Source organism: Myotis davidii, unplaced genomic scaffold (assembly GCF_000327345.1).
Source record: "Myotis davidii unplaced genomic scaffold, ASM32734v1 scaffold153, whole genome shotgun sequence".
In the NCBI taxonomy this organism is placed as follows: domain Eukaryota; kingdom Metazoa; phylum Chordata; class Mammalia; order Chiroptera; family Vespertilionidae; genus Myotis; species Myotis davidii.
Window position 1 is genome coordinate 707,469 of NW_006284615.1, and position 24,950 is coordinate 732,418.

At 43.0% G+C, this 24,950-nt stretch overlaps 1 protein-coding gene across 1 annotated transcript in view; it reads right to left on the bottom strand.

Annotated features, from left to right (window-relative positions):
* Positions 1-24,586, bottom strand: part of ARHGEF26 (Rho guanine nucleotide exchange factor 26) — a 109,566-nt gene extending 84,980 nt beyond the window's left edge. Inside the window, exons 1-3 of the mRNA XM_006754877.1 lie at positions 23,522-24,586; positions 22,109-22,148; positions 17,108-17,253 (exon numbers count right to left, since the gene is read on the bottom strand). Coding sequence (XP_006754940.1) covers positions 17,108-17,253; positions 22,109-22,148; positions 23,522-24,586 — 1,251 coding nt within the window. The remainder of the gene's footprint in view (positions 1-17,107; positions 17,254-22,108; positions 22,149-23,521) is intronic.
* Between the last annotated feature and the right edge of the window lie 364 nt (positions 24,587-24,950).

Below are 24,950 nucleotides of genomic sequence, written 5' to 3' on the forward strand. Positions count from 1 at the left end.
GGGGGGTGCTAGAAAAATAAATCTGTTAAAAGATATATTTATACCTATAGCTTAAAGTTTATATGCTTTTTGCAGTTTGTACACTTTTGCTAAAATAATCTAAAATACTATGTTTATCACATTTCTTCTATTGTTCCCCTTGTTTCCACATGCAGAGAAGAAAAAAAATATATACAAGCTTCTAAAACTGCTATTTTGCTATCTAAAATGAAAAATTTAAAGTGTACAGGCTCCTTTTTTATTTTAAAAATACTGTTTCATGTTGGTAGCTCTGGTTGAGTACAAATGGAACACTTAGTCAAAACAACACTTCCTTTAAAGGTCTCTTCCGACCTCCCTGGGACTTTCTTATTCCTCACTGTCTAGGCCTGGTTTAAATTTTTTATTCAACTACGTAATCAATAAGGAGAATTGTGAAAATAGTTTAATGAAACACTAACAATTGAATTCAATTTGGGGTTCTTGAGTTTGTGTCATTTAAGCAATTCACAAGACTGTTCCATTCTTGCCATGGCAGGTTCTAGACCAGTGATGGCGAACCTTCTGAGCTCGGTGTGTCAGCATTTTGAAAAACCCTAACTTAACTCTGGTGCCGTGTCACATATAGAAATTTTTTGATATTTGCAACCATAGTAAAACAAAGACTTATATTTTTGATATTTATTTTATATACTTAAATGCCATTTAACAAAGAAAAATCAACCAAAAAAAGAGTTCGCATGTCACCTCTGACACGTGTGTCATAGGTTTGCCATCACTGTTCTAGACTCTAAGGAGAAAGTATAAATGCAGGTCAGTATCTTCAACACTTTAAGTGAAACACAAATAATGCAACAGAATTATAGCCCAAAACCACAATTCTGACCTAAGTTAACAAATATGAATATGTGTATGGGGCTTAAACAGATAACAAAGTCAGAGAACTCAGTAATGTTGTAATAGTTTTAAATTTGTAGATTTTTACTGCTGTAATTGGTATTGAAATTCTTCACCCATGACCTTTGTAAGAGATACATATTCCATGTCCAAATGAGAAGGAAATGAACAGTTAGCTGAAACTAATAAAAAACAGTACAAGATACTTCATGCATTTCTAGTTAGACCCAAAATACTGAAACTTAGAAAAGAGCAAACTCCCTAAAGTATAGACCCCAAAGTTAATTATTCAATGCTCCATTTAGAACTCATGCCAGTATTCTTGACAATTTGCAAGTCTGACACATACAGATGACTCTCCTAGGAAGGAACAGGGAGGCTTTAAGCAGAGATTCCATCCTGCCCTCAACCAGTTACAGGCGACTTGACAGAACGGTGGCAGGAAATCCATAACCTTTGTGCAATATCCCTTGGCCTTTCACTCTACTCACTGGAACAGGTTACAAGCCAAGTTCGCTAAGGCCCAAACAGAGCCCCAATGTTGCCATTTTGTACATACTGAGCCTGTGTCCAGGACAGAGAGGATTCTGTGCAGGAGCCAAGATTAGCAATCCCAGTCTCTCGGTCAACCAGATCACCATTTCTATGGGGTAAATAAGGGTATGTTCTCAGGCCCCCCAAGACTTGATACGGTTTGTAGGTAAGATGAGTGCTCATTCCTCCTATTTCCCCCCACCAGCTAGGGAAACCAGATGGAAGGGTCGCAAAAGACTGACGGACCAAAAAGGCTCAGAGATGGACAGTGAACAATTAAACCAGAAATTTATGATCCAAGATCAGTCGGGCTCCGTAAAACACGAATGTAGGTTGAATACCCATCTGAGTTGAGACCTTTATACTTGGCCAGAGTTGCCCCACTTGCTGAACATCAGCTGGTTATTCCTGCCTCTTGGTGATTCCCTATTCACCAGCTTCTGTTCTTAAAAGCTCATGTGGGAAGGGAATGAATTGCAAAGTAGAATTAAACCACAGGACACAATCTCTCTCAGGTCTTTTCTACAAAATGAACACAACCTAAATAGCCCCTGAATTACAAATGAGCTACAGTTCTTTCATGGTAAATAGCATGGGAACAGCATCTCTTTGAGAGTATGTCTGAAGTTCCTAAACCAAAAAATCTGCCAGGGTCCAGAGATCATGTCCATAGGCAGCCCCCTTAAGGCTCTCTCCAGCCCCATGTTATCCACGGAGAAAGGTCCTGAGCTATCACTCTACCTAAGCTAAGAGCTGCTACACAACATTCATCTCAAGGGGCCAGAGACCTAAATAACCAAAAATCAGATAAATGAGGTCAGAGGGCATCATAATTTCAGGGAGGTAGAGAGAAGACAATGACCCATTTAATAAAATCATATGCTTAGTTTGAAAATATATCAACATGCCAGGGACCTCCTAACTCATTTGTTCAAAAAAAGGATCTGCTCTCTGATCTACTATTGTTGACCTTAATTCTACAGTCTTCACCCAAATTCTATAGTCCTCACCCAAATTCTATAGTCCTCACCAAATTCTATAGTCCTCACCAAAATTCTATAGTCCTCACCAAATTCTATAGTCCTCACCAAAATTCTATAGTCCTCACCAAAATTCTATAGTCCTCCTCCAAATTCTATAGTCCTCACCAAATTCTATAGTCCTCACAAAATTCTATAGTCCTCACCAAATTCTATAGTCCTCACCAAAATTCTATAGTCCTCACCAAAATTCTTGGTTCTCAAGAAACAGCAAGCCTCTCAGTTCTCCTCTCCACACTGCCTCCAGAGAATCTCAGGTCTACTAAAATGACAGCAAACTCAGTAAGGCCGGCCAGGGCTTGAGGCATTTGTCCTCTGTGGCCTGAGTCACCCTTTATAGACAAAGCCAAGATTCTTGAATGAACTCAAATTATTTCAATGCAGATATGAGGCTGAGAGTACAAACCACAAACAGACAGGTAATTAAATGTACAAAAATAAACTGCTGCGCTCTGTACGATTTAGGAGATAAGTGTGCATCACTTCATTGCAGCCAGCCTGGTTAACTAGGTACCCATATCAAGCCAAATCCTGATTCAGAGCTCTAGTTGCTCCTTTTTTCATTTCTCAAACTACCTTTATATCAAATGCTTGCCATGCACCAGAATCTTGTAACTTCTGTCATCATCATAATTAGCCAGCTAATATTAAAAACAGAAAGAGAGCAGAGAGAAGGCCAGATATTAAAGCATGGTCATCTGGGCAGCTTCACCAGGGAGCTGCAACTTCACACTCCCAAGGACACCTCTGTTCCATTACCTGCAAATCACTGTGGGAAGGGGTCCAATAAAGAGGAAGGTGGGTGTATGCACAGTGATGTTGGGGTGACATTGGGAAGGTGCTTTCCTGTCAGTCTAGCCTGGGAACAAAGATCATTGGCTAGGAGGGTGGACTCCAATGCCAACCCACAAATATTTGGGAATACATAAGCCCTAGACAAAGAATCCTCTCTCTCGCTTGCTCTTGCACTCCCTTGCCCTGTGACCCACACTCACCCAGGCACTAGCTTGCCATGTGGCCTTAGCAGACCCTTGGCCCATGGCCATGTGGACCCACACGCAAGGGATTGCAGCTGGGAACACAAGCTAAGTTAGCCAAATACTGGAATGGACTGTGCTTAAATATGGAGCAGAGACTCTGGACAGTGTCTTAATTCTAGCTCTGCTGAAGACAAGACTGGACTTTTTCCATGGCAGGACAGAGGGAAATGGTACCTTGAAAAGACAAGGGTTTAATTCCATGCAAATAACTATCACTCATTCTCCTGTGCGAGTCTCAGGAAATTCCTTTCCTTGTGACATCACAAGGATTCCACTTCTATTGGCAACATGTGGGGACACAGAGGGCACTCCCTGTAACACTTCTAAACCTTATGACAACCCTGCAAGGAAGATACTAGCATCAGAAAAGTTAAGTCACTGGCCCTAGTTAAGGGGCAAGGCTGGGATTCAACCCCAGGCCTGCCTGGTTGCCTTCAAAGGCTGAGCTCTTAACCCGGGCAGCACAGTGCCTTCTTAAACACTTCTGAACATTCTCGGAATTGGGATCTGCAGCTACTCTTCCCCCTAAACCAGTGGTTCTCAACCTCCCTAATGCCGTGACCCTTTAATACAGTTCCTCATGTTGTGGTGATCCCCAACCATAAAATTTTTGTTGCCACTTCATAACTGTAATTTTGCTACTGTTATGAATCGTAATAGAACTATCTGATATGCAGGATGTATTTTCATTGTTACAAATTGAACATAATTAAAGCATAGTGATTAATCACAAAAACAATATGTAATTATATATGTGTTTTCCGATGGTCTTAGGCGACCGCTGCTCTAAACTAAGACCCTCCCACTGGCTGCCCCAGAAACCTCATCTTTCACTGGATTCCTAGCTTTTGCTTCAGCGAAAGCTAAGTTGTCAGTGGGGTGGCCTGGTGATTTCACATGTTACTTAATCCTGACATTTCTCCCAGTTAAGGAATGCTTTCCTTTGACTTGTGGCTCTTATGAGCTAGCCTCCATTCCCCTGTGGGCACTGAGCCTAGACCCAGATGTATTCATTCTCTATTCTCCAGGTGAGCAAGAGATGAAGTTCTTCATCCATCAACAGTTAAGAGGAGAAAATGACGCTAAAAAAGCACACATGAAAAGCTAATGACACAGAAGTACAAAGGATGAAAGGGAAAATGATGTTAGGGGTAAAGGGCAATTTACAAAATTATTTAATAAAAGAAGAACAGGTTTACAAAGTGGAATATTTAATAAAACACTGAGGAGCAGACCAAGACTAACAATGGAGGGGGTTGGGAATGGTGATAAAATCGAAGCAGATTTCGGTCTGAACTATTCTGCTAAATTTTGTAATGAGGACAATGTATTTGTATTACTTCTGCAATTCAAAATTAATTATTTTAAAAAACTTAATCAGCTTCAAATTTTGAATTTTTAAATTGAAAAATCAGAAACTAATGACTAACAAGGGGGAAGTGGTTAAAAAAATCAAACATCCACCTATCTGATGAAACACAATATAGGCCATTCAAAAGGCTGTTGTGGAAGAAAGTTTAATGATGCGGAAAGTCATTCACATCATTGTTACGAGAAAAATAATGGGTTACAAAACAGCAGGTTTAATAACACAAAAAAAGATATTTAGAACACTGATAAAGGAAAAATATGGGTAACAAGACAATATTATTTTATTATTGATAGTTTTGCTCAAAAGAAAAATTCAATTTTATCTTTATAAAAAAATGGTCTGAAACCTTAGATACAAAACGTCAACTAATTTTTATTTTGTTATCTCTTTCTATTGAAACTTTTTGATTTTTCTATAATGAACATGCCTTGGTTTCAAAGCATAATTTTTATTTTTTGAAAATTTTTATGGAATATTCTCATATTTATTTTTTAGATTTTTAGAGAAAGAGGAAGGAAGCAAGAGAAACATCAATTTGTTGTTCCACTTATTTATGCATTCATTGGTTGATTCTTGTATGTGCCCTGATCAGGGCTCAAACCCACAACCTTGGCAGATCGGGATGACACTCTAACCAACTGAGTGACCCAGCCAAGGCCTAAATCTTCATTTTAAATAAAAACTAAAATAGGTTTCAAAGTCCTCTCTCAAAACAGAAATAAAACAAGTAGGGCAGACAAACGAAATTGTTAAGGCTGCCAACAGTACCTGCATGTCTTTGTTGTGGCCCATAAGGAGAGCTAGAGAAATGAGAGGGGACCACCAGCAGAAAAAAGAAACAGAGTAAGGCCAAGGGAGGGAATAAGAAAGAAAGATCTCAGTCAAGTCCAAACCATGCAGTGGCTTATGAGGCAGTGTTGAAAATGAGTGATGACAGGCAGGTGTGCAAGTGTGAGATCGAGGGAGGAGGCCGGGGCTGGAGTCGGCATCACTGGGAATGACGCCATGGACGCATAGTGAAGGCGTGAGTCAAGAAGGGGCTGGCAAAGGCAGGTCTGACGGGCTCCTCTCGCCGAGGAGAACACCGTTGGTAAGGGTGATGCCAACAGGATAAATGCTGTTTTGTTTTTGTTTGTTATTTTTGCAAAGTGGCAGATGGACAGGATGAACAATTCCAAAACAGTAACTTACTTAGACCAACACTGACCCTGAAGTTAATTTCTTAGATTTGCAATAAAAATCTAACCTGGGAACAAACTATTCTAGCAAAATGAGCAATAAAGTGAACTGATGTTTTACATAGGATTTACAAAGCATGCAATGGTTTCACCGACGGGAATTACTGTATGGAGGAGATATGAGAAGTAGAAACAGAATTAGCATTCTGCTTACCTATATATCAGATGTCATTCAAGTCACATGTTATACTTCCGCTGCTTTTATTTCTCACCCTTCTGTCCAACCAGCCCATCTAGTTTTGGTCACACTTTCTAGAGCAGTGGTTCTCAACCTCCCTAATGCTGCGACCCTTTAATACAGTCCCTCGTGTGGTGGTGACCCGCAATTTCATTGTTACAAATTGAACATAATTAAAGCATAGTGATTAGTCACAAAAACAATATGTAATTATATATGTGTTTTCCGATGGTCTTAGGCGACCCCTGTGAAAAGGTCGTTCAACCCCCAAATGGGTTGCGACCCACAGGTTGAGAACCTCTGTTCTAGAGAGAAGTATCCTGTCCTTAACTGTTTTCTTTTTTTATATATATTTTATTGATTTTTTACAGAGAAGAAGGGAGAGGAATAGAGAGTTAGAAACATCGATGAGAGAGAAACATCGATCAGCTGCCTCCTGCACGCTTCCCAGTGAGGATGTGCCCGCAACCAAGGTACATGCCCTTGCCCGGAATCAAACCTGGGACCCTTCAGTCCGCAGGCCGACGCTCTATCCACTGAGCCAAACCGGTTCGGCATGTTTTCTGATGTCTGTGTCATTCATTTTGACATTCTGTCCTGTATTCTTTCAAAAACATCATTTAGACATTTCATTTCTATTTTCCTCCAAACCAGCTTCTAAAATCCTGTAGTACAGGCCTTGGTTTTAGGCTTGTTTTGTTTGCCCCCTATAATTCAGTGATGCATTTCGGAGTCAGAGACCAGTGTTTTTCAAATTACATATTCTAAGCTCTTAGTAAATGGCAAGATAAGTCCATAAATCTCTGATCTTCATCTATTTAAATGTAACAAAACAGGAAGGATAAAACAGAAAATACCATAGTGTACTGCATGCATTAAAGGTAACTTCTGCTTTGTCAAACTTTTGTTTGAGATACACATACACACACCTGCACACATGCACACACACAAACACACAAACCGGGTTACAAAGTAAAATGTATTTCGCATTATGTTAGGTCACTGATATGGACCATGGTTGCCATGTCAACTCCTCCGTGTGTAAATTTATACAAGATACATCAATCTTGTCACTTAACGCTCTCACAGACACCTGCAAGAAATGCTGTTCTCTACGAAAGTAGTAGCCCAAAGTGGCCACATTTCACACCACAATGCATCATGGAGGCCAAAGCTGATTGGAATAGAGCTAGTTAGGCACCTGGCCGAATGACAAGGAAGTGACCTATCCATCAGAGGGAAAGTGGCTGAGCCAATATGATCCAATATGGCTCTCAAAAAACTAAATTGGCTCATTGTATATGGAAGCTGAAAGGACTGTGTGAGGTGGAGTAGGAGTGGACTCAAGTCTAAGTTAGGAGGACTCAGAAACTCCAAGCCTGCAGGAGCCTTCAGGAGAAAAGACAGACATAGTAAAGAGGAAAAATAAGCCAATTCATGGGAAGAGAGCCAATAGGCAGATGGTCACTGAGTCACAACACTGGCCAGGTCATCACACGGAAATATGGTTCCTGCTCTCCCAGGTAATAATATCAAGACCCTTATAAATACAGTAAGCGAGGAGCCATATTTCACATCTCAGAATCTCAGCTGACTGTATATAAAGTACTAAGGTACGTAGCGAAACAGTACTTGCCTTCGTGGTCTTGTCACGAGGACGATATAAACTGCAATGAAAGAATCGAATACAACACTGGTACCCAGTGAGGCCTCTGCAAATACCTGGCCAATCATTTAACTACACTTAACAACTTGTTTAATTAATATAAGGATGCCCCAGTGGCAGGTCCCAGAGCTACAGCTCTCCTGCAAGGCAGCCACTGACCTGCCTGCTCACACGGAGATCTCGAACCCAGGTGGCTAGCAGGGCTCCCCGTTGCTCAGCTGAGCAGACAACAACCATACTCCTTTGTACATCACTACCAGAAGCGGGGTTTCCTGCCACCCAACACGGGAACCGCTCCAATTTTTGTGTTATTGCAGTTGGCGGGGTGGCAGAGTTTATCTCCTACACCAAAGGGGAAAATCATCTGCCATTTCCTTTCACTGGCAACAACACTTCCTTCTGCAGAAGCTGTCCACTGGCTCTATAGTCATCTCCTCCAATAACAGGTACACAAATAATAAATACCTTAATCACCTGAAGACATTAGAGTACAGACTAAGCACCTAAAAAATCAACAGCTTACTAGTATATATAGTCGGGATAAATCAACAAAATTTGAGAAACAAATTTTTAAGCATTCGTTCCATATTTAAAAATTCAACAGTCATTTTGAAGGTGGTGACTTTTCCTGTCGTTACGCAAACTAACCACTGTGTGGATGTGGCCCTGAGAAATGGTACCATCATTGGACCAAGGGACAAGACGCCATGGGGGGACATCTGAAGGTCAGAAAGACAAATGGAAGACTCGGACAGATGATTTCTACAATCCAAAGCTCAACAGTAAAGAGCCTTCCCCACAGTGACTCAGAACCTCTAAAAGTAACTGGGTCTTCTCTCCTTTTACCTAATTACCTTGTATTCCTACAGAATGCGCCCAGCCAAGTCCCCAAAAGAAACCCCAAGTGGGGATAGAGGCTATCATTTAAAGTGATTTCATAGGTATGCAAATACCTACGATGCGCTAACATAGTTCTAAACTATGAAGATGCCAGTTCCCCGATGTTTCAAAGACATCTATTAAATCCTGGACGTGGCCAAACAACCATCAAGAATTTTTCTTTTGAAATAAAAATTAAAAACAGCCCGCAAATGTTAACTTCCTGGCTGCTTTCAATGTTGAGTAGCTTTCTGTTATTTTCACTTATGGGAATAGGTTTTTGCATTTATTCGTTCATACATTCATTTGTAAATTCATCAAATATTTACTGCGGCTTTTATTCCAGTGGGAGTAGATGTACAATTAACAACAAAAAGTAAATCCCATAATATGTAGGAGGGGTAAGTGACACAGAGAGGATGGGACATGTTGGGGGAGAGGGGTGTTAGGGAGACAGCCATGTGGCTGCCTAGAAGGGGAGCTATTGTAAACTGAGCAGACAGCCAGTGCAAAGGGCCTGAGGCAGAGTACATCTTGTATCTGAGGGGCAACAGTGTGACTAGCAACAAGCAAGGCAAAAAAGCAGGAGATGAGTCCAGAAAGACAACCAGGAGCCAGATCACACAGCCCCCACTCCCCTGGGCCACAGTAAGACTTTACCCTGCGTGGAGGAGAAATCACTTGAGGGCTCAGAACAAAGAGACAGTATCCCAGCATATTTTAACAGTGCACAAATCAACAATGTAATTACACAGGTGCTGCTTGGAGAAGTGACCGTAAGGGACACAGGCAGATACAGGTGGTTGAGAAGGGAAGCAACCAGGTAGTCCACTTCTGCACTGGACAGGGAGGCAGCGCAGAGAGTAGCTCTGTTCTGAAGGTAAAGGCAGCAGGCTTTGCACCTCATTGAAAGTAGGTTATGGGAGAAAGAGGAGAGTGAGGAATGGCTCCAAGGTTTTTGACCTCTGCAACTGGAGAAATAAAGCTATTTGTTGAGAAGAAATAAAGGCCATTGAGGAAGAAGCGGGTTTGGGTGGGAGAGAAGGGTGTGATCAGAAGTACATTTTTGGGACAGGTTCACTTTGAGATGCCTATTAGATACCAGAAAAGAAGTTGGATATCCTCACCTGAAGTTCTAGAGAAAGAAACTTGGAAGTCATCAGAGCACACGATGTAGTTAAAGCCACAAGGTTGGATGAGATCACCAAGTGAGTGCAGACAAAAGAGGCCCGAGGACGAAGCCTGGGACCCTCCAACATTAGAGATCAGAGGAGGAGGAGCCCACGATGTAGCTCAAGAAGCTCCAACTGCACTAACTTCATTCTAACTCCTCTTCCCCACCATCACCCCAAGGGCCCACATACATGATGTTCTCTCTGCCTGGGACTCCTCCACCCTGCCTGCCCCCTTCACTCCCCCCGCTCCCCCAACCTTGCCCAGACACCTATCCGGGCACTCCTCAGATGGCAGCTCCTGTCGCCTCCTTTGCCACCTTCCCTTGACTGACAGCACCTTGCCCAGACAGGTGCCCTCCCCCAAAGGCTCTCAGAGCAGCACAAACATGTCCTTCGTGGCATTAACACAGCTGCAATTCTGCCTTTATTGTTTGATGTCTGTCTTGCTCTGCAGGGTGTCTGTAAGGACATGAGAGCAAGGTGGAGTCTTTGTGTGCGCCATCACCAGTGTCTAGGACAGGGCCTGGTATAGATGAATGAAGGAATCTAGATGAATGAAGGAATCTCTCTCATTCGTTTTCTGCTCAAGAAATAATAAGACCCTCTTTGTCTAGGTCCCCTGGCTGGATTCCTGGCTGAAATGCTCCTTTTGTAGTTATGCCAACCAAAATTAAATGTCCCTGTGCTCATCACCTCCCACTTTCTTGGAGCACCTGTGTCCTCAGCTCTCTGCCTCGCCTCAGGGCCTGGTGCACACACCTCCCCCTTTTCAAATCCCATTGTTCTCTCCGGAGAATCAATAACATAAATATTGGCATCTCTACCACTCAATTGTTCTTTAATTACTCAGCTCCAACCAGAGTGGTTTTTTTCTCAACCTATGTATACTGTTCAGACGGGGTCATACAGTTCAAGCTCCAACAGTGCTGAAGTTCAGAAAGAGAAACACTTCTGAACAATATGGACAACAAGAAAGCTGCACTCAGTTACACACACAGCAACAGTGAGGTGCTCCCAGTACTTGGAGATAGTCATGAAAAAAGCTGCCCTCAAACTGAAACGAAAAAACAAAAATGATAAATAGTTACACGTATAGTTGTGTGTGCATTTTTCTAAAGAGAAGGTGCAGGGCTCATAGCTTTTATTAGATTCTCAAAGCATGTATAACTCCACCACCACCACCCAAGGAAAGATGACAGAAGGCCTATCCATCCTATAGAAGAACACAGCAGTTAGAAAGAACACTGGCGATCATGGCTAGCCATATATTGGTTTGTAAGTCTCATCGTTCAGAGGAAAAGCACGTTAAAAAGTCTATAAAGCATGTTACTTATGTAAAACACACAATGCTTACTTTTTTCTTTAAATGCATATACACATGGATTTGGATGAGGCTGTTACCAAATTGAGAACAGTGTTGCCTACAGAGGGAAAAGGATTAACATGGCAGATACGCTATCAGAAAGACTTTAGTCTTATCTGAAATGCTTAAATTCCTTTTCACACGGAGAATGTATTATGTATTCTCACATAAGTCAAAATTTGTTTTCGAAGATGTTAAGAGAACACTATCATCTAATTGTGCAAAAAACATATACTAGTGAGCCCAGCCTCTGGGCCCAGGCTAAGCAGGCGCCCAGCTCCAGCCCTTGTGGCTGGAATAGGATCTCTGCCCAGGGTCTCAGGTCTAGGCACATGAACCACTTTTCTGCTTATCAAAATGCAAACATCCCAGGAGTTCTGCTGTTCCACTTAAAAGTGTGGACTGAGTATGCGTCTAAAGCCCTGGGCGTCTACACTGTGAGTTACTGTAAGTAAGCCAGACTTGAAAAATGAGAATGTTTCTCTATCTTTTTAAACACAAAGGATAAATATGGTAAAAAGCATTAATCACCATCTAAGGTAAAAAGTGATTTTATGAGACGGCTATCTTGCAAAAACACAAATGGAAAATGATATGACTCAAGAGATTATCTTAAGCAGCACGTCACTGAGCGACTGCAAATTATTTGAGACAAGTATGAAAACTTAAGAAAAGGAACGAAACTTGATCTAACCTCTAAATGCATAAAGCATTTCTGCAACGAAAATAATATATAGGTTTACTACACCTGTTGAGCTCTGATTTTTAGGAGAAAAAGTACGTCTTTCAACTAAACAATATAAATTCTAAAAGATTAAGTCCCATCAGTCGAGCTGCTAAGACTCTAATGTGTCTGTTATATTTTCAACTGAGTGAAACTATATTATAATAAAATTGCCACTTTTCAAATCGTCCCTTCTCATTCAGCAATTCGGGAAGTTGCCCAGAGGCAAACTCTGTGCCCTAAGAGCTGTGCCCGGCACCCACGAGACTTCCGTCCTCATTCTAGATTTCTCATTACACCGGTAGCCACGCTAAGCAAGCACAGCTGAAGAAATACTTTGATAAAAACAGAAAAACCAGTTTCTGAATAAAGAGCTTGAAAGTTTGAAGCAAACTGAAGAAATACTCAAACTGCTTTAAGGTTAGTGACAGAGCCACCTGTCAGCAAGCACAAATGCAGAGTACAGTGGAGATGACTATATTAGGTGTTGAATTCAGTGCACAGTTTGCCCGGGTGCTTGTTTTTGCCCCTGGAGCCTGAACACCCTTTTCAAAAGCACCTGGGATGTCAAGGTGATGGAAATTAGACAAACACACCCCATGGCAAATCAATGGGGTCAGGGTACGGCTGGCGAGTGTGGCTTTGGTGCTGTCACTGAACTTAACAAAACAAACACCCGTTTGGCAACTGTCATGTTTTAGTGCTTGCGCAGTGCAGGATGGGAGCCCCAGGGGGTGGGGGCGGGGTGAGTTATGTTGAAAAGCAAAAAGACTTCGGTCAAAATCTATCGTTTCCTTTCTGTAATACTTAAGTGCTTCCAGGATCCCATTAAAGGGTGAACTTGGAAAACCAGAAGCTCACTTTGCATTCAGGTCTCAGCTGCCTGGCACTGACTATCACAGGGATTTTGTGTTCTATCCCAGACAGATAAAACAATCAATATTTTTCTTCAAATTCACAAGCTTTTCTCAGAGATCCAGGAGCTCTTGGCTTCTATTCCCACGGCCGTTTAAGGTGAGGCGCTGGGCCATTCACCTGCGGATGGCAGGTTCTTCATCGCTGAGCACAGATCTCTAAGATTGAGAAAACCTTCTCAAGTTCAAAACTTCAAATCCTTTTCACGTGTGACCAACCAAACACCATGATCATGTAAATTATTTCTCATAGTGCTAGTGCTTCCCCAAACCCGAAGAGCAGCACAACGTTTTACTCCCTTGAGTGTCGAAATCCAGTATTTCCACTTAAGAATAGATCTATAGACTCTGACAATCAAGGGAAGGAGGAGGAAGCCTGTCCCCCGTATGGAATTAGGAGCCCAGGTCTTATTCCTGACTCTAAGAGAACAGCCCAACTCTACTTGAAGAACCTGCTGGCAGAGCCACCGCTGCTAAATGCATTCACGTTAACTCACTTTAATCTGGTTAGAGAAGTTCATGGCAGCCTAAACTTCCATCATTCCACTGAGATCCCATTAAATGCCTCTCTGTTCTCCCTTATTCCTAGATGCCCACAACACTCCAGTTAAACCTGTTGCCAAAGCTGTAGGTGGAGAGCCACCTGTCACCTGTGTGGTTGTCCAATAAAACTAAAGGAGACATATCATGAGCGAACACAAATGCCATTTCAGGCTGAAGGCTTAAGGACCTTATGCAACAACCATGAATGACGGCCAGTGGCTGCACTTCTAAGGAGCCTTTTGCATACAGGATTCCTCTTGCAATCAACTGATAAGAAAAGTTTCATCCCAAGAGGCAGGCAGGTGTTTGCAACAAAGGCAAGAGATTTTAAAAAATAAAACAATCAGCAGCAAATACTCATACACATACACCCCCTCCCAAGTAGAAAGTCAAGGCAGATGTCAATATGAGACCTAACCCTTTGCCAAAAAAAGCCACTGTCCTACTCTTCCTGGAATCAAGGCCTTACCCCAAGAAGAGTTTTTTTGTTAGTGATATATGCAAGACTGGATGGGGGCTACCCTACTAACTTAGTATATTGAAAGTTAAGCATGGAGACCTGGACAGGTGACTCAATTAGTTGGAGTGTTCCATACAAGAAAAGATTAAAGATTGCAGTTTCTGTTCTTGGTCAAAAGACATACCTAGGTTGCAGGTTCGATCCCTGGTCAGGGTACATATGGGAAGCAACCAATTAATGTTTTTCTCTCATGTCAATGTTCCTTTCTTCCTCCCCTCCCCTCCCCTCCCTCTCTCTCTACTCCTGCCTCTCTAACATCAATAAAAACATGTCCTTGAGTGAGGATAAAGAAATAAGTTAAGGAAAAAGTTAAGCATGGAAAGATGATGCAAAAATATATAAAAAGCAAACTTTTTCCAAGACCTGTCCCAGACACTGCAACCCCCTTTATAAGGAGGGACCGGGGCATGAGGTCAGACGGAGACATGGAGGTCTTCATTCTTATTGAAAACGGCCTAACATTGTTCATGATTCATGAAGCCTCCTCTCTTTAGGGTCCTAAATGCAGCTTCGACAAACCAACTGCTAGGCTGCTTTAAAAGTAACCGCAGCTTTTTGCTGTTAAATAATCTATTTTCCTAAAAGCCAGAGCTGCTTGCATCTTTTTGGTAGACAGAAAACCATGTGGTAGGGACAGAAGACAACTTCAGGACAGTGATTACCCCTGGGGCAGCAGAAGGAAGAAAAGGGCTGGAGGGGAGGGTAGGTAAATGAATCTGCCTTAAAAATAGAGGCCTGAAGTAAGTAGGCTTAAACATCAACATCTGTTCAATCTGGGTGATGGGTACCTAGAAATCTATTACACAGACATATATTTTTTAATTTTTCTGCACATCTGAAGTACTTTTTAATACAAAAATTGAAGTAAAACATTTTAAATGTGAAAAGGAGACACAGAAGTAACTAAGAAAATGCAGGCTGGTGCCTAAGCAATGGGTGTTAAAGTCCAGTCACCCTGCTTTGATTAAGTGTAATTGCCAAGCAACACAATAAATACACATAAGCCTCCTGGGAACACTCGAATGCAAGATAACACACACTAAAGTTAGAACCCACTTTGTAGTTTTACATTTTATCACCCAGTCTTTAGATATAAATCTCGCTAACAAAAAGCACATCCGTACATTTATCGTTTGCCAAATAAAACGCATGCCCATATTTGAAGTTATACTGAAGGATATGTAGTAGTTTTTGAACGTGCACTTGCTAATCTAAATGAAAACCAAACTGCAGGAGGCGTCGTAAATATGGCAGCCTGAGTTTCAGCACTAAAGTTACGTTGGATCAAAGCATAAGTGGCACATTCTGTTCAGGGTCCAGAGAAAAACAGCAGGATTTAGGCCTGTGCTAACAAACACGGATGCTGCCACAGAGAGAGAACTAAAAAAATCCACAGGATTATTCTTGGGGATTCTCTACCAAAGGATCCATACCAATAATGGAATGATATCCATTTAACGCCAACCAAGCCTCATTGGGCCTTGTCCCCAGTTTTTTCCAAGTATTTGCTTTTATATATATACATATATATAAATATATACACATACATACACACACACACACATACATATACATATATATATATCATGAGATCATTAGATTAGCGTATAAAGCCACCAATATGTCAGTTCTGTGAATAGGTGTTACCACTTCACCACATGCAAGCATCACAGACGTTACAAACTATTAGTATAGAAGCCAAGTCAGGCCCATAGATATTTTGTTGGGCTCACACATTGTTTTTAAAACTTGAATTAGAATAATGCTCATAAAAGTCTGGATTTCTGTTTCCCCTTTTCTAAGTCTCAGAAGATCTGGCAACACTGGAGTGGTCTGAGCTAAGCATCAGAGGCTCAATTTGTAGAAGGCCTGTTCACAACAGTCCCCACACTCCCCATCCCCCCACACACCAGCATCACTGTTCACACTACTTGTCCTGGCCCTGCAGGTATTTTAATCTGTGACTTAATACTCAGGGTGCCACGCCTAGGAGGCAGTGGAACTGAGTGAATTCTCCTTAGAACCAAATTCAGGGGTGGGAGAGGGACAAGGAGAACGGGCTTGGTTTCTAGAACTCCGAATTCCAATACAGGCTGGAAAAGGGGAGGAAGAGCCCGAACCAGAGGGTATCTTCACCATCAACATACACCCATCTCCACGGTCATGCTTCTGAGCACCAACCAATGTACACAGCTCCTTTTCTTATGTTGCTAGGTTCCCTGAATAGATGAGATCCCCGACTCTGAACAACACTCATTTCCCCTGAAAACTCACCTCTGCTCTCATATTGCCTAAGGACTCACAGAGGTGTGCTGGCTTGTTTCTTGATGCAACGCTCCCAACACCCAAGCCAACCATGGGAGTTCCTTTCTACTCGGTAATGCATCAGATGCCCACAGTGGCTGTGACCATAGCAAGTAAAGGAAGCATCCCACTGTGACATCTGTTAAGCCAGGAGGGATAGAAATGATGGCTGAAAACAAAAGATGTCTGATGCAAAGAGGAGAAATTACTCATCAAGACAAAAGTCAGTTCGGAGACACTCCCACACAAAAGATGCACAGAGAGAGATGGAAGAGAACGCCATTCATTAATCAACTTCAAAAAAATATAAATGTGTCTACATCAAATGAGATTTCCTGGGAAGCACTCTAACCTCCCTGTTGTGCATAGAGAAATACTAGTATACATACATACACACATATGTATATGCAGCCATAATTATAGTCAAGTTCAGGACAGATTAACTTACCATTTATACACTATATAAAACAAATGAGAAGAGATACTGAATAGGAAGAGTTTCCAGAGTTCATAGTACATCAGTCTCGAGGCACGTTATCAAAACCTAATTTCCCTAATCAGTAGTGTCAAAGTTCGTATTCTTAATGTGCCTGAGAGGTTCAAGAAACACTGTGCCGTCGAAGAAGAGTCTTACTCCTTAGAGTTACAGGACGACTGGCAGAAAAACGTAAAACTACATTCCCGCCAAATTTACACAACTCGGTGCTTCCCCCTCTGCAGACAGCAAAGGCAAACACTCACCGCAGAGAGCTGGCTCCACGTGGACCGGAGTGGCTTGTGCTGGATCACAATTTTTTCCTCCGACTTCTGTTCTTTGGGCTCAGACTCTTCATCAGAGTCAATGTCAAGGGCCTTTTCTTTGTAGTTCTGGTACAGGACAGCATTTTCTGCAAGAAAAGCCAACCCAACATGTCACTAATCGACCCCATCATGATGCTACCTGTTCTAAACAAACATCTATATTTATACAATGTTGAGTCTACAGTTTAATAAACGATGAAGAGACAAACGGATTTAAAAAATGATTTTCTCACTCACACAGCCCTGTCCCAAATCCATCCATAGAGAAAAGGGAGGGGCCCTTACATGAAATGCCAACTAAAGCAAAATTCCCATGTCTATCCTACACTACCCATGAAGGATAGTCATACCTGTTAAACAGATTTTTAGGTTCGATTGAATCCACACCCTACCTTCCCTTCAAGTCCATCAACATTCATTTATCTGCTTAACAACTATCTACTGTACATCCACAATGTGCCAAGGACTGGGAGTAAATAGAAAATAAAAGACACTTCTTGTGCCCTCATGAGCTAAAAGCTTTATGAGCAAAATCGTCAAAGTCGCTCATTCATTTATTGGTTTAACTGATATTTAGAAAATGTCTACTAGATGTCAATAATTGCTAGGCACTGGGGATACAACAGTGAGCAAAACATATGAAAGTATCAGTCTTCATGGAGCTGACATCAGAGTGAAGGGAGAGTGACAATAAATAAACAAATAACTTAAAAATATGTCAGATGTTGCCCTGGCCAGTGCTGTTCAGTGGGTTGGATTATCATGGGTATACTGAAAGACTGTGGGTTCAATTCCCATTGAGGGCACATACCTAGGTTGTGGGTTTGATCCTTAGTTGGGGCATGTATGGAAGGCAACCAGTCGATGTTCTCTCTCTCATTGATGTTTCTCTCTCTCTCTCTTTCTCTCTCTCTCTCAAACCAATGAGCATGTCCTCAGGTGAGGATTAAAAAAAAAAAATGTGTCAGATGCTGTTAATGGTCATGGAGAAAAATAAAACAAGGAAAGACAGGGAATGTTATATGCAGGAGGTATGTAGATTTTAAACAGGGTAATTTAAGAAGGCCTCCCCAAGGTGACATTTAAGCAAAGACTAAAGGTGAGAAAGCAAGCCACCATTCTAGTGGGGAACGAACATTTCACCAGAGGGAATGGCAAGGACAAAGGCCCGGGGGCAGGACTCCGTATGTACAATCAGCAAGGAGGCCTGTGTGGCTGGAATAGGATGAGGGAGGGAGAAAGTATAGAAGATGGGAGATTGGGGATGAATAAAGGGCAGATCATATAGGACCTGGCCTCAATACCATGAAGACAACTTTAGTGTTTTCTCCAAGTGAAAGGCAGGTCGCTGTAGGATTGAGGACACAATGATCTTGTACAAATACAGACCAACACACTGAAAGATTTATATACAGGTACTCTGAGAAAAGACTGTCAGCAGAGTGTGACCTAGTCTGAGGGTGAGAGGTGTCAGTGAGGAAAATCTAAGACCAGAAAGCTGAGATGCCACAGAGCTAAAGGAAAAAGTACAGTATATGCAAAAGTCCTGAGGCAAGTAAAATACAATACCTTAGAAGAACTAAGGCAGGTCAATGTGCCTCAGTGGGTGTCTAAAGGACAAAGGGTGCAAGCTGAGTGTAGGGAGATGAGCCAGACAGTCCAAATCAAGCAGAGCTTTGCAAGGAATTTTAAAAAACTGAATTTTATCCTAAGGACAAAGGAATGACTTTCTTTCACACTGTACAGATTGTATGATGGTAAGTCTAAAGGATGCAGCCATTAAAATGCTTTTGAAAAAGTAGACCTGGCTGGGTGGCTCAGTTGGTTGGAGCATCGTCCCATACACCAAAAGGCTGTGGATTCAATTTCCCAGTAGGGCAGCGGTTCTCAACCTGTGGGTCGTGACCCCTTTGGAGGTCGAACGACCCTTTCATAGGGGTCGCCTAAATACATCCTGCATATCAGATATTTACATTACGATTCGAAACAGTAGCAAAATTACAGTTATGAAGTAGCAACGAAAATAATTTTATGGTTGGGGGTCACCACAACATGAGGAACTGTATTAAAGGGTCGCGGCATTAGGAAGGTTGAGAACCACTGCAGTAGGGGCACATACCTAGGTTGCAAGTTCAATCCCCGGTTGGGGTGCCCCCCACCAAAAAAAAAAAGAGAAAAGATTGTATTTTGATCCTAATTGCCATGGGAACGCACTGAAAGGGAAGATTTTATTAGATCTTTAGGAGCAAAACACTGACTACTTCGGGGACTAATGAGGATGCTACTGAAGTAGTCAATGAAAGATAATGGAGCTTGGCCTATGCAACTTAGAAAGGACTGGGAGCCCTAACGGGTTTGGCTCAGTGGATAGAGCGACGGCCTACGGACTGAAAGGTCCCAGGTTCGATTCCGGTCAAGGGCATGTACCTTGGTTGCGGGCACATCCCCAGTGGGAGGTGTGTAGGAGGCAGCTGATTGATGTTTCTAACTCTCTATCCCTCTCCCTTCCTCTCTGTAAAAAATCAATAAAATATATTTTTAAAAAAAAGACTGGGAGTGGACTGGTACCAGTATACCGGCTTGGAGAGAGGCAGGTGATCAGGTACTTCCTAGGTCTGCAAGTCCCACACAAGAAGGTAGGAGAGGGAAACACCAGAAGAGATTTAGCTATAATAGGGAAGGTTAGGAGTTTAGTTTGGGAACACAGAGTATGAAAATCCTTTCCATCTACTGAAGCAAGAAAACAGCTTCCTCTTTAATCATCAACTATTGCCTGTTCTAATGACTATAATAAAGAAATACGAGGTCTATGCAAGATTGCACTGGTCTCTGATTGCTCTGCATAGGTAAAACACATTGCGAAGGTAATGACTAAGTTTTCCCCACCTCTAGTGCCCTTTAAAGTAGTTAGTGGTTGGCACAAAAGACATGCATGCATTGTTGAGATAATTTCTCATTCACTCCCACAACAACGTGGGTAGCGGTACTGCTAACGTCATTTTACACATGATGAACTCAAGCCTTGGTGAGGTTAAGGTGCCTGCTCAATTATCACTCCAACGATGAGTAAAGCAGTAGGAGAGGAACGCAGGCCCGTGGGTCCAACTTCACAGATTCTCACTACTATCACACCGCTTCCCAGGTTACATTCTTGTTAATCAGTAACTGTAAGAATACTGCATTCCTCAAGTACTACATATATGTGAAAAAGAATGTCTAAGTCATCATATTTGAAAAGAGATGAGAGGATGCACAGAAACAGTTCCTTATAAACAGAAACCGTGTAAAACTAGTTGTAAGGAAGGGTGTGATCTATTCTGGGGGTGATCCGTCCTTGGACAGAAAAAAAAAACCTCAACGTTTTTAATCCTTTGAGGCAAAGGTCCCAGAATCAATGCCAAATTCCAGAAGATGCAGAACATCTCTCTAAATCGTTATTAGGTAGATGCTCTGATCACTTCATGTTCAAAAAGTGGTACAAGAGGAAGCACACTGGACTGAGGACCAGATCTCTGTCCCAGTACTGGCTGTGTGACCGTAGAGAGGGCACGGAACTGCTCAGAGCTCCCAGTGTCCTCAACGGTAAAATCAGGGAGAGAATTCATCCTAAGCAGCTACAGCACTGCAGCTGGGTTTCTTCTTCATATATAGTGTGTCTCAAAATTCACGCAAGATTTGAATTTTGCGTGAGCATTAACAACAACAAAAAATAAAAGCCTAATTTTACTTGGTTTATTGAATCAGATTCTAACATCTGTTGCCCTTTGATTTCAATCCCTTCAATTTGATAAGCATCACCAAGTACAATGATGGCCCAGGAGCAGGGACAGTGAAGACCAGAGAAGACCACGGAGCCCTAGGTACCAGCAAAGCCGCAGAGGCCATTTACCCGATGTGCTATCCCATATCCTATACTGGATACTTTATGAATCAATAGAAATTTACAATGTTTAATTATAGACCTGTGTTTTCTATCAAAATTACTTCTTGCGTGAATTTTGGCACACCCTTTATAAATCATGCTTCCAGAGATTGGTGCAATGAATAAATTTTTATAAACCAGCCATGTTTAAATACTCCAGTGGGAATGGTTTTTATAGAGGGAAATAATTGATAATCACCAAGGTTATATGTTTCATAACTCTGGGTGGTTTTACATTAGATTTACTTAGGGGCATCCCCTTCTTCATTATTCTTTAAAAGTTGGGGAAATCTTAAGCATTTCAAAGCGTGAAAGAAGGGAACTAGCCTCACCTCTACCACCCTCCACCAGCCCTACAAGGGCTGCAGCTGGGGCTGCTGCTCCTTTCATGCTTTTCCAGTTGGCTGACATTTGACCCATCTATTTACACAAAGCCCACTAATCTGATTAGGGTTTGAACACCTGGGTGGAAGCTGCTTTTGTTTTTGAGACCCTTAATGAAAATACTATATGGGTTACAAATGCTTAGGAATATGTTTCCGTTGGCCAGGAGTTAGATTTCCCCCAAACAGACACTTGATAAGGAAACGGGAAGTCAGAAATGAGACTAAAATGGGGAAAGAATATTAAGTCAAAGGAAATATGACCTAGGGAAAAAAATGACTTAAGATCTAAATGCCAAACTCTCAGAATTTTTGACTAAAGAGCTAGAGCTTGCTCTTACTCTTTTTCCTTTTTTTCTTAAGGGAGGTGGGGATGGAGCCAGAGTAGAAAAGAATTCAAAATCCCAGGGCATTGGCTGACAAAGTTATCAGCTTACAAAGAAAGCTATTGATTTTATTCACGGCTGGTATTACTAGATGAAAATTTAGCTGAGTGAAGTGCTTTGTGCTGTATAATTTTGAGAAGTTGCACATTTTCCTCATCTTAAGTGTTTTTGTTACTGCAGCTGGGTTGGAACTTATAATTGATATTCCACATTGAAACAGCAATAAAAGTCTGGAAAATCAAATGCTTACCTTCCCCATCAAATGGTCCTTGTCCTTTCAGCACTTTTTTCTAAGAAACAAGAAAAGCAAAAAAGGAAAAGGCAAAGCATACGATATATGAATGAGCCAAATTGAAAATACAACTATTTAAGAAAAAGTACTTATTTTGTTGTTACATGCATTAGATTTCCCAAAGCATACAGCTGATGATCCCTGGAGTGGTTCACTCCTATGACTCCAACAATTCCCTAAAACAGTGAAATAAAATGTACAATGTCCCTCACACCCTGTTGAAATAGTTTGAGAATCCTCAAATGACCAGCAGGCTCAGCTCATTTCACTATTTATGACTCACCATCACTGTTAAATTGAACTTCGCTATACTTGCAGAGTTGGGGGGGGCGGGGCGGCGGGAGGGTGTGTGCAAAACAAACATAAAATGTTATGTAATTTCTCTAAGGCCATAGGATCTAAAATAAAGCCTGTTTGCTTGTGTATTACATATGTGACAATCATACAGACTAGTTCCAGTTCTCTGATTAATCAAGAATGGATGTCGCTCCCAAAACAAATGTCTGCCCGATTGCCCAGGTCCACCTTATTTCTGAAGATGACAGCACATGCACAGCACACGCCAAAATCCCTTTCTCTGGTTTTCCCTATTTCTTTCTGTCATATTTGGCAATTTTTTATTTTTATTTTTTTGTTACCAATTTCAGCTTTTAGGCCTCTATCAGGGAGCCATAACATATAGTTCACTGGAACCTGAACTTTTGCTAAATGCACTGCAGGATAAATGGGCACAAAACAGGAATGAAATACAACCAAAGGCCGAGTTGACAGAAACAAGTACCAACGATGACATACTATTTGTGCCTTTTGTGTCTTTGTTTTCTGGCGCCTAATTTTAAAAATTCACATTTTATCTGAGGTATTTAGCATGTGAGCGCCATTCAAAGAAACTAAATAATTAATGTAAAATGATCAATAGGCTCAAAGGAAATCAGCTTTTCCCCTCATCAGCTGTGATGAATCGGCAGCCACTGACTGACACTTCTAAATAAGCACCAGACAGCTTGGCCAAAGTCAAGAGTGCAAATCCTGCCCTGCTCTCCACCCCCTTTCGCAGCTTCCCTGTATTAAAAGAAGTGTTTCAGGACTCATGCAGCCAATACCTCATTTGCTGTGTTTTCCCCCCATGTGTCCCCAGATTCTGCCTAAGCTTAGAAAGCCAACACAGTGATAGGAGTTTCACGCCCTCCCACAAAGCCACATGAACTTGGGCTGTGCGAGCCAACCATACAGTGGCCCAGAGATACATGTGCACAGGCTTCATCAACAAACAACAGAATTACAGAGAACAGTGATGTCTGATCTCCCCTGCATCCCTCCTCCCTATCTCCAACACCTTCACTTTGGACTGAGTGCCATGCCCACTCTTACCTTTATCCTTCCAAGGCTGGAAAACTTCTCCTTGTCTTCCATCACTACTTTCAGAATGGGCTGAGACATTCTGTTCTTCTTCTTCGAGGTGGTAGGACTGTCAAAATCCACGCCACTGACCACCGCCCTGCGATAGGACGTGGACCGCAAGCCCCTCCGCAGAGACCCCGGGCTGTCCAGGTCGTTCTCGACCTCGCCTTCGTCCTCCGAGGGGCCCAGCGACGCCCCCAGGCCCTCCACCATGCTGCGCACCTTGAGGAGTCTCTTGTGGGGCTCCACATTCTGACTGCTGCTTTTACTTATTTTAATTTCTGAGGCCAGGCTCTTGGGAATTATCTGCTGCTTCCCCACTTTGAGGGCAGCCGGGCTATTTGTGCTCAAAACCACTGAAGGCGTCTCCGGGGGCTCGTTCTCCTGAGAAGGCAGCCTTTGGAGGGGGAGTTTTTGTTCCAAAGACCTATTCTGGGGCGAGGGTCCCCGCTCAGGGTCCTTAGCTGTCTGGCCGGATTGCAAACGGCAGCCTGGAGAGTCGACGTGACAAGAGAGCCCGTTCGCAGCGGGCGCGGGCAGGGGGCTCGCAGTCGGTCTGACCCGGTCGCCCTCTGGACTGCAGGGGGCGGATGCGTTAGGAGAAGGTGGGGGGCGCAGCCGCGGCGGCGCGGGCGGAATCACTGTACCATTTTCTGGGGGTTTCGGGGAGCCCCCCAACGCCCCTTTGGGGGTCTGCGGTGACTTCAGGCGTCGGAGCCGAGGAGAGACAGCCCGGTACTCCGGGGAGACCGTCCTCCCATTGGTCACCGGCCTCCGGTGGGTGCACAGAAGCAGAGGGCTCCTCGGGACCGTCCTGCCGTCCGAAGCGGTGGGCACCTGGGAGGGAGTCTGCGCCACGGGGAGCGGGCCCCGGTCCTCCACCGGGAAATCCGTGATCAGCAACCCGCTCGGGCTCTGGTAAGACTGGGGTCTCGGCTTGCTCCGGCCCAGCATCTGCGGCTGAGGGGTCGACCTCCTCCGCCACGAAGGGGTTAAACTGTTGCTGGAAAAATTCACTTCGCTCTCGCCGTCCATCGCGAAGCCTAGGGGTGAGCCCCGCGAGGCACAGCACCCAGCTAGTCTCGCCTAGAGAGGGAAGAAGTCATGGAACTTGGACTCCAGGCTCCTCGGCACGCCTCGCAAAGACGCGCACTCCGAGGCCGGCGGTCGCCCCGCTGCTGCGCGTCACTTACCCGCCCTTTCTAGGGCAACACCGCGCGCTCCACGCTGCACGATCCGGGACAGAATCCGGTCCAGGCTGCGCCCACGCGGATTAATCCAATCACCGCCTCGTCTCTCCCGCGCCCAAAGACCACCCGCACGGAAAGAGTTCGCCACCGACTCGCCGGGTGCAAGCTGATGCACATGAAACTTGGGATAAGTTCAGCTTTCTTGGGAA